The following is an 11,278-nucleotide window of genomic DNA, read 5'->3' on the forward strand; positions in this document are numbered from 1 at the left end:
GGCAAAGAGGTGGGAGAGGGAAAAAAAAACAAGAAATAAAACCCCAAAATGACCTGGTATATTGGGGGCAGCATGGTTACTGCAAGGGAATTAAAGGTGCAGTAACAATAAAGTGGGGATAATGACATTAACGTCACCGCCCATGTTCTAGGAGAATGTCAAACTCTAAAATAGTCTAATCAATATACCTTATCTAACAGGTAAACAATTAATAAATAACAGTATGCAAAGAAAAAAATTACAAAAATAGACAGTTATGGAAAAATACACAAAAAAGTTACACATAAACCACAACTTAACTCACATTTCATAAACTCAGTCCTTAGGCACTCTCAGGGACTAGTCCTATGGAGGGCATACTGCTCGACAAAATATAAAAGAATATCAAAATGGCAAGCATAAAAATTACTTAAAGGAAGTAACCGGGCACCACGCCAGCACTAAATAGTAAAAAAAAAATCCCAAATGAGAAGGCCGCGGCACACCGCCCGAGAGAAATGCCACTGCTCTCAAAGGAAAACAATTAGAATAAAAAAGAAACGGTGTGGTGCTGCAGACACAATAGCACTAATCCTCAGTATAATCAATACAATATGTACTGCATAGAATATGTCAAATTTTACATTAGAAAGTGTACTTTTACTATCCAACAATAAAATTGCTATGAATGGTACAATATAGGAAGAATAATAAGGTAATTTATATATCGATTATATAAAAACACAAATGACAGCAGTGCTCACCATACATTAAATACATTCCAGTCCACAATGTTAGTGAAGGAAAGTCCTCAGCTGAAGTGAACCAACAATTAGGCACACTTCTGAAAAAGTGTCATCCACACTCAGCAGAGTGTACAAGACAACTAGCATGTAGCAAGAAGTGGTTTTAGATAATTGCAATTATGTTAGGCTCACCAGATCAAGTGTATCTGACTAAAATGGAAGGTATATGGCTGTACCAGATGGTGTAGTAAATTGTAAGGCACAATAAAAGCACCAAGTGTATAGGTCCTGGTGGATAGGCTGCAACGGGTATATAACCGGCAGCGCAGTGGGGACTGCTGCTCCTGCCAGCAGTGAAATAGCTGGGTTTTATCCGGACTAACAGCCAGCCAAATCACCGGCTCTGATGTAAAAGCCGGTGATGTAATGGGTGCTGGTATGTAAAAGTCTTAGCCAAAACCTGGAGCTTGGCTTTGGCTGCAGCGTGGCACATCCTTATCAACTGACCTCTGGTGAATTGTGCACAGGATCCAACATACAGTCGTACCATAAGCAAAAGGCGAGGGCAACTACAGACAGCATTAACTAGTCCTTAATGCATTTCACAGCGTCCTGCGGCTTTCACAATAGGCAGAAGTAGCTAACTCCACAATGGGACACGTATAAGTACTGCCAGTGCCGTTCCTAGGGTCTGGGGCTCCCAATGCGAACAGTCAAAATGCACCCCCCCCATGCCTTTGGTATGGCATTTAAAGGAGTCACCTTGTGTCACACACCCGTTTTTAGTCACGCTGGGGGCAAACCTAGCACATTGAAAATGCAATCCAGATCCACATAAAATACACAAAAACCAGATTCACAAAAAGACACTTCCACATAAAATACATTGAAAAAGCAAGAGTCACATAATACACAGTGCAGCCCCTTCCCTTGCCATTCCAGCCCACATTCATGTGTTATTGCAGCCTCCGCCAGGTCACTCCCACCACCCCCGTGAGTTATTTCAACTGCCCAACTCTACCCCCATCAGCATGAAAGCAGGCATCATCCCACCAGCTCTCAGGCTGCGGGGGGCATAATGGGCTCTCAGGCAATAGTGCCCATTATTAAATAAACAAAACATAAAATGAATCCTAGCCCGGCCAAGCTTTAACTAGACAGAAAGCTCCCTCACTAACAGAACACTAAAATAAGTTCACGTCCACAGTACCTTCTGGTTTGTAGCAAACAGTGTCTCAGAGCAAGCTAACCTGCGGGCCTGCTCTCCCAGGTATGAGACACTCAGCTATGACAAAACCCAGCTTATCTGAGCCACTTTCAGGTGCAAGCCCTAACGAGCCACTACCAGGCTGAAAGGCCCAACACCTGGAGTGGCCTGTGGATAGAGCCCTCCCTCTCCTCACATCCACACCCCCAGGACCCATTCCGGCTTTTCACAAAAGCCGACATTTGTAGTCTGCTTTGTCCAACAGACTTCTCCTGGGGGTTTTAAAACACATAGGACAGGAATCTGGGACAGATATAGATGCCATTCCATACTTCTCCACTGCTTCTATCACAATATGCATATAATAGTGATATTAATTCCCTTAATTTATTCCTATATTGTACTGTTCATAGCAATTTTATTGTTGGATAATACCAGTACACTTTCTAGTTTAACATTTGACATATTACATAAAAGACCATTCAGGTCTAGGTGAAGATTGTTTCCGAGTTGCGTTGGGAATCTTGATAGATATGTTCCCATTCTGACAGAAGTTTGACCCCAGCTTCCAATTTGGAGACCACATCCGAGGATCCATCATGAGAAAGAAAGTGAAGGGCCAAAGTGATGGGAGCCAGAAGCCTGCGTTTAGAGATAGTTATTGCCAAAAGTCTTGAAAAAGCTGCAGATCTCTAGAGTCTCCCCAATAGACCTAGCGGCTTGGAGGATACATTCCTTAATCAGAAAGAAATTAAGTCGAAGAAGAGTATCTGTGACTGTGAATTTGGTTGATGAGAAGGTCTTTGTCATCTGCATTAGGGAGTAATTTGCGAAAGAGTGACATAGCATAGTCTTCCATCTCTGAGTTAGAGACAGAGGGCCTGATTCAGCAAGGAATGCAGTTGCCTATGCTCACGCATTCGGTTGATTGTAGTGCACTGCGCATGCGTATGCATTGAAGTGCGCGAACTAGCCACTGCGATCGGGACAGCGATCGCAGAGCATATGCAGACCCATGGCAGAGTGATTGACAGGAAGTGCCGTTTGTAGATGTAATGGGTGGTTGGGTGAACGCAGACGCGCCAGTGCATTTCAACACCGTTGCATGGGTGTGCATAAATTAGCCACTGCAATACCAGATGGAGCCTGAGGCATCATAGCATGCTATGAAGTAAGCAATTCCTGAGTAACGTCTGGGCTTCATTAACTGTCCGATGTTACTGATTGTTTCTATATGTTGGCCAAGTATACGGATGTGAGTAAGGGGAGGTGAACGTCCTTATGTCAGGCTGCAATCGCAATGCGAATGCAAACATTTACATGTCAGCGCTGATATTAGCAACTGCGTTGCCTGCGTATAAGCAGAAAGCGATCCATGCTGAATCAGACCCAGAGTCCGGTATGCCCGAAATGTAATAGTGTTTCTTCTATAACGATCCACCAAATCCGCTATCTTACCTTTAAGTGCCTCCAGTTCAGACTGTTGGTGATCATGCATGGAAATAAGACTTATGGGAGGTCACCAATTCTTTCAGTTTGTGTTCCAAATGATCCCAATGACCGAAAAGTTCTGATTTGACCTCCTGGATAGCTGCTGTTAAATCCAGAGTGAGGTCTGTCTTGAAAGAACATGACACAAAGTCTTGCATGTCAATGGAGCATTGGAGTTTGGGTCCAGACCAGAATCAAACAGAAAATACTACCGGAGGAGGGAGAGAAACTTTAGCTCTTTTCCGTGGCACATTGAGACGGATATAGGAAATATTGCATTGGAAAACACAAGATATATTGCACACCGTCAACCAGGCTTTCAGCAGGAAGGAATAAATTGAGTCGGTTATGCAGGCATATAGTGATTAGACGATATACAATAAGAACATGGGCGGAGAAATAATGGCAATGGCGGATCACATCTGCCTTAGAGAAATATTACACACTGGAAGTAGCAAAAAGAAAACCATCAGCCGTATTTCAGGTATGTGTGATTCCCACATTAGAGCCTGCCATCAGGAAATTATAGAGCCCAGAGGTGATGACAAGCTAATAGAATCTGCTTAAGCAGCTTCATGAGTAACCGTATGTAGGGATGGAGTACCAAGATGGCTGCCAGAATATAGGAGCTTGATAATAGGTGGCCGTCTAGAACTTAAATGTCCCCTTCCAATGCAGCAGGCCCATACAGGAGAGCCAATATGTGGGGAGGGTGGCTGGAGACTGTCTGGAATGGCAGGAGGGTAACACCTTCCTCACAAGCAGGGCAGGGGGGCTCTCTCAGGCATAGCTGACACACCAAACCCTTGGCGATGGAAACCAGCTGCTCCTTGGACAGAACAGGAGCCACAGAGCAGTCCCCACAGAGAAGTGCCAAGCAGGCTAGGCATCCAAGGCTGATGGAAGGCAGCAGGGGCAACGAGGAGGCGGTAGAGCAGCCACAGTACTTGAGACCGCGGCATCAGGCCTACCAGCGGGTCGGAGCTCAGAAGTCCTGCTCAGGTACTCTGCGGCACTTGACAGGCGGTACAGCTGTGGCAGGGGACCAGGACACCTCCAGAAGGCAAAAGGGGGAAGCTGAGGCACCAGACAAGAGGCAGCACTTCCCTAACGGCGCCAGGAGCTACCGCAAGATGCGACCCATCTCAATGGGGGTCAGGCCACCCAAACTGTAATTTTTCCAACAGATGACAGATGGGAGCTGATTGGCTGGAGCACCGTTATCAAACGCAACGAGTTTTATCACTCGTTGTGAATGATAAATTAGGCCCTTAGTGGTGTAAAATGGAAGGCGACAGCTCACTGGTCCAAGGGAAAGGACCCTTACAATCTGTCTTTTCACCTCAATAGGAGGATATTGTGTTTAACACTCCCAAAATATCAAAAGTCTTGTTTATTTGTATGTAGCTTACGTGTTACATGACTCAGCTCACACCACTGAAGAGTACAGCCTTCTCTTCCATTCACTTCAAAACAATGAAAGCAACAGTTTCATGTCTCCCACAGTTCTTGGCCCCAGATAGCAGCCTGATTCTATTGTAGTCAGTCATGGACACTGCACATATAACAAGTGACATTGGCTATAGCACCTGACTGATATATTATAGCCATATACAAAGCACCAGAATAGTCGAGCACTGCTGTACAATGGCACATTTTTGCAATACAAGTTTAAACAGGATGTGCAGCACAACCTTTCTTGGATTTACAATACAGTATATCTGTTTAATAGCACACACCCAAAAGAATTCTGTCATCCATGACTGTCCTTTCCACTTATTGTGTTCTGACCTCTGGTGACCCACCTTCCTTTCAAGCACAGAGGCCGCTGTGTTCCGGCTGCACATGAGAACCTGGGGTGGGAGAGTGTGAGATCCGTCTCACTCTGTTGGTATTGGCAGTGAGAGGTTTGATCATAGCTTCTATTTGTGATAAAGCTGAATTGGACATTAGATGGTCAGGAGCAGGGCTCGTTCCTGCAGCACTCTGGTTAGCTGCTCATTTCAGACTGAACATGTACATTACAGGCTCTGCTAGTACTAAATGTCCTAGTATTAGCAGTTATATGAAAATATTTCTGTGGTAAGGTAAGAGCACACCTATTTCTTTTCTCATTCATGAGGAACTTAGTTATCCCATACCCATATAATGTAGTGTGACTCACTCAGAATGAGCTGTTTTTAGCCGCTTTTTCAAACTATACCATTTATTTCCATTATTAACTCACTTCAAAGTTGTCAAAATGATGAGTAATACATAAGGTGTTCTAACAAATCCTGGCTCAATTATCAGTTTACTCAATTTAAGTAGTTCATCATAGACCATCTTGCATGGATTTGAGGAGAATCAAAAGTAAACAGCTCCCTCTGGTGGCCTATTTACTTCTGTTCAAAAATCAGTATTCTAACTGAAATATTGTTGTATTGTCACCCGTCAATCTCACTCATCAATTCTTATTAAGTTTCTAATCCCTCCTTACCCATCATGCAGCAGTTCTAATGCTCGTACTTGTTTGATTATGTCCTAAAGAGGAATAGAGCGATTGTTCTGTGTGTTTTTTTTTTAATTCCCAAAATGTTGTTTTCTTATGATAAAGTAGTTACCACCCCCCCCCCCCCCCTCCCCTAGCAGGGCATGTTGGCGGCTTTTCTGCCCAGCACCCATGTCTGCTCCAGACAGTGTGCAGTCATTGAGATAAGGGCTGACAGGGAGGAAACCATGCACTGATAGGAAGGATTAGCCCTGCTCAATTAGAGTCCAGTGAGTCACTTGTCATTCAGGAACAGGACAGGACAGATAATCGGCACAGCTGCACCAGATGTTGTTTAGAAGCTGCCAGAGTTTCCCAATTATCTATGTATGATTGTGTTTGACAAGAACAGGCTGTATTTTGTAGAATACATTTTTTTATTTTTATGGATAACATAACTAATCTGTAGTCATTTATTTTAAAATATGATTGTTGCTGGAGCAAACGGGTCTCAATGACCACCTCACTTCCAAGGAGAAGATAAGAAAATTATCATAGCGATTAGCTTGGCATATATCACACAAGTCTCTCTCTCTGGACTTTGGAAAAAAATGTTTTGGATGGTTTATGATCCACCTCCTTGAACCAATCCTATTTAAATATAGTGCTGCTATTTAAGCTAAATGTTTTTATTAATATAAAATTTGCAACATTGGTTTCTCTATATATTTATGTATGTATTATTAGTTGTTATTGTGATTTTATTTGACCGGTCAATGTATTATAATTTATTAGTTATTAAAACTGTTTATAGCCAATTTGTGAGGTGTATGAATCATTTCATGCCGCTCCCCTTTCTATATATATATTATCAAGCGCAGAGGTCTATTTCTAAATTTGTGTTATACCCGTTTATAAGGTTATTTTATGTGCAACAAGCAGCACATTTTTTCCTCTTTGCTGCTGGATCTGACAGCATGATATTATTATATACATATCAGTGCTGGGCTTCCTTTTTTCTTTTAATTGAAAAAAATTGCAGTAAAGTCCCAGTTTTACCACACACACAAAAAAAAAAAGGTAGTGTGCAATTGAATTACCCCTTTTGAATATTAAGGGGTAGATATGTATCAAAGCTTGTAGTGCGATAAAGTACCAACCAAACAGCGTCTAACTGCTATTCTGTATTCAAAAAATTTATTTAGGAGCTGATTGGTTGGTACTTTATCTCTCTCCAAGCTGTACTATCTCTACCCCTTTGTCACCAGCTTCCATTGAGCCAACCAATTGCCAAGTTCCCAGGAAGCCTGGTTTTCTTGCGAGTCACCTTTTCTCATTGCAAATCTTTAATTCACAATCTGTATGATCACAAAAGTCAGACTCCTAATGCATCAAGTTTAAGAAAATCAGTGAGAATAAGGCAATGTTAAACTAAATTGCTTTATAGACAAACTATCATGGTCAGTAATGAAACAGCTAGGTCTTTTATAAGAAATGCATTGAGAGTTGTTTAATAAAATTGTTGAACAAGTAACTAGCAATTATGTTGTCCATAGCAACCAGACATTTACTTTTATTGCGTACGGTACTAGACAAATTACTGCCGACTTACATATTTGCATTTTTTATGTTATTAAACTGTAATCAAACAAATAAGTTGTGTGTGTTTTACTAAGCGTTGTTATATGCCTGCAGGCAGTCCGATGCATTGGAAAAGCAAAATGCACGGAAAAGTGAAGTTCTAAAAAAAAACATGGTTCCTAGTAAGATAATGATTTCGGCCATAACAGATTGAGGTCTTTCATGCAGTCATAAATGTTTCTAGATAATCTGATGCTTTTAACCACAAACACATGGAAATGGCACAAGTAGTAGCCCAAGCACGCTACCGCAACATAACAGGAAAAATGCAGAGGGGTAAGGAAATATTAGAAACTATGGTCAGAGCCATTTTGATGCATTTTAGAAATGTAAGAAAAACATTTTAAACACAAACCAGTACTGCCATAAACTGATAATTATCCCAACTGCAATAAACTGGAAATTATGTTTAAAAACACAAAAACAAAATCGTGACTGGGAAAGGGACTGGGGCCCACCTAAGGGCAATGAAATGTGGAGTAGAATCAGAATAAAGTAGCCAAGGTACCCCATTACCCCTATATTATATACAAAATCTATATCACATGGCATCTTCTTCCCACTAGATGTCCATCTTCTGGTAGGGTTGTAGACACAAAAGAGATGTCATCCACATATGGGGGATTTGTCACAAACTCTCAGAAGTTTGGGTGAAAGGTCATACAACACTTAAAAACAAATATTTTTTATATTGTAAATTGTCAGCTGTCTCCATGGCCTACACTTTCATGTTTTCCAATCTCTGGTTTTGTGGCATAATCTGCAGTAGTATCTCCTATTTCAAATCAACTAAACCATCCATCACCACCAGCAATCTAAAGCTGGCCATCCACTATACAATTTTCTGTTAGATATCTGTCCAATCTGGCTGGCTGGAATGAAAACCTGGCAATGTATGGGAGCAAATGACAATCGTCCATTTGCTCACAAACACTGGAAAATAGCCAAAAATGGTTGTTCAGACAAATTGGTTAAAACACACAAATATAACCAATTTGAACAATTTTTGTTGTCCTTTTTTCAGTGTTTAAAACCATATGATCGACTGTCATTTGCTCCCATACATTTCCAGGTTTTCATTCCAACCAGCCAGATTGGAGAGATAATTGTAACGTTTGATACTTTTTTTTTCTATGTACTAGGAGTGTGGTTTGCATTGATTGTAACATGTATGTATGTATGTATAAATATCTCCGTGCTAGATTCTCTTTTCATTGCTCTATTTGGACATTGTTTATTGTCCCATCACTATTGACAACTGTACTCTTGTAATCTGAATAGAAAGTATAACATTTGTTTCATAGTTACTAATGTAAAATTATTTTACTTGTGTTAAATGTATTGCATTTACAGTATCTGCTTTTCTTAAGATTTGGTTTTCGTTTATTTATCCAACTCTGTTCCCACCATATTTTGTTTTCTTATCACAATCATTTTAATAAATGGTCTTCGTTATTAATATCAAGGTCAATCAAATACAGTATCTCTTTACATTAGATGACTGGGTTTAGCATATATCTTACCTTTTGGAAATGAAGCATTCCCTCCCTTCTTTATATTGTTTACCTTATATCTTTTTTTTTCCCCCAAAATATAAAACACAAAGTTTAACAGACATTTTTTTCTGTTTATTTTTTTGTTATTGTTGAAAATGGTTTCCATTATTATTGTATGTGTTGTTCATTTGTTGTAAGTGCAAAAAAAAGGAAAAACTACAAAAGAAAAACAAACCTTGTAATGGTTGCAGCTAACTGTACCTGGGGTAAATTGGGAACCAGTTACATAGAAAGCCTTCAGCTTTTGGTTGCATCCACTTTTCCAAACTAGGAAAACGCTCTAATTTTAACAGACGTTGTCTTATTAATTAATGCAGAACACATAAAATTTATGTCCTTTGTTACACTTATGAATTGTCTCAACTCTGAGATCAGAATATATTGTGATGTAAAATGTATTTACTCACTGTATATTTATTTTCTAACAGTATGGGAGGCCTGTGGATATTCAAGACTCCTGGAGGCTGGTTAGCCGCGGCATTGGATATACAACCAGAATCTCAAAGAGCATCATCACTGTGGAAGACTTTGAAACCATTGACGCTGGCTCCTATATTTGTAAAGCACAGAATCTCAGAGGACAGACGACACTTGCTACCAGAGTGGATAGATATTAAATGGACATTCCATTCCGGGCAAGAGTGCCTTAAGGGCAAAGCTTGCTAGATTCTACAGCGCTTAGAGAGGTTTCACATGTATATATTACAACCAAGACCGTTTCCATTTCATTCAAGCAGCCCGTGTTTACTAGGTAAGACGTACAAGCCTTCGAAATGTGTGGAACATATTGGACTGAGGAGATCCCTCATGATTACACTCATTCTTAGGCCTGGTTTCCCTTTACAATGAATGAATCATAATGATAGAAAATTCTGTATTCAAATACTTTATGTATAGTATTCCATGTAACCATGTTTCATATTAAAAAGCTAAATAAACACTTATTTTTCATTGTAGTTCTATTTAGCTTCTTTTTTTTTTTTTAAATAAAAAAAAAACCTCTTAATTAAGCCACACAGTATAAGAGAAATAACATACACAAAATAGCACAAAAATGGCATTTTAACAGCAATACATAGAACATTTTCCAAAGTATACAGAATAAATTCAACTTACATAACCAAATGGGAATACAAAGAAACCACAGCATCCTGGGAGGTGGTATATCACTAGATGCTAAACATTTTCATTTTATTAGATCAGAGGAATAGGAAAGCAAGAGAGAAAAAATTAAGGAAAGGGATGTGAGGGAGGCACTTGGCGCCGGATTCAAAGCTGAACTCAATGGCGATTACATATACGCAGATCGAGTGATTGTGTTTGCCATCGCGCATGCCTGCGACCGTATTGTGATTACGGACGCACAAAGGAATACATTGCAGGGTGAGTGACAGGTTGTCAGCGTTTGGGGGTGGCCAGAAAAACGCAGGCTTGTCTGTAGGCTAGAACGCCGTTATGGGCGTGCATAAATTAGCCACTGCGATTACATACACGGCATGAGGGACCTCTGCGTACGAGGAGAGCTGCAGAGTCTGCGGCTGGTCAGACCTGCCGCAAAGGCAAGAAGGCCGCTAGATGTGCGCCGATGTTAGTGATATTTACACAGATGAGTTGCCGCATGCAGGTGAGAAGACAGCAGTGGGCGTTATTTATGCTCAGGTGATCTGTGCAAACATTGTCAGGTTATAATCCTATGTACGCTTTGTCCATCTCTGAACCTGGCCCTCTATTCCAAAATATGCTTCAGGATTATAACCTGACAATCAAAGTTCAATGCAAGAGAACAGAAGAGTAAAAGGCCGACAGCAATGTGTTGTAAAAATAGCCGTTATAACTGTCCAAGCAGATACCGTGTAGTAGCTTTAAAAACTGTAAATATTTAATTTTGTTCATCTTTCAGTTGTGGGATGATGTAAGGTTCCTATTTCAGAGTTACTCATTCTACTCCTTCTCTATGTCTGACAGTGCTGCTCGTCTGTCAAAATATAGGAGGTCCAACAATTCTGTCTTGATGCAACAGAGTGTGTGGGGCGAGGGCGATATTCACTGGCTCATAACAACCTTTTGGGCTATAACAATATTAGTCAATAATGGCCAGGAGGAGCGCTCCATGCCTCAAAATGCATAAAGCATAAGGCTGCAGGTATACGTCCCAACTGTTCTGCTTCCGGTGGGACAGTCCCACCCG

At 40.7% G+C, this 11,278-nt stretch overlaps 1 protein-coding gene across 1 annotated transcript in view; it reads left to right on the forward strand.

The window, feature by feature from the left end:
- Nucleotides 1–10,024, forward strand: part of PDGFRL (platelet derived growth factor receptor like) — a 207,658-nt gene extending 197,634 nt beyond the window's left edge. The window contains exon 6 of the mRNA XM_088478803.1: nucleotides 9,519–10,024. Coding sequence (XP_088334929.1) covers nucleotides 9,519–9,707 — 189 coding nt within the window. The 3' untranslated portion in view covers nucleotides 9,708–10,024. The remainder of the gene's footprint in view (nucleotides 1–9,518) is intronic.
- Nucleotides 10,025–11,278: the final 1,254 nt, after the last annotated feature.

This window comes from Taudactylus pleione, unplaced genomic scaffold (assembly GCF_031769625.1).
Source record: "Taudactylus pleione unplaced genomic scaffold, aTauple2 ptg000218l, whole genome shotgun sequence".
Taxonomy (NCBI): Eukaryota; Metazoa; Chordata; class Amphibia; order Anura; family Myobatrachidae; genus Taudactylus; species Taudactylus pleione.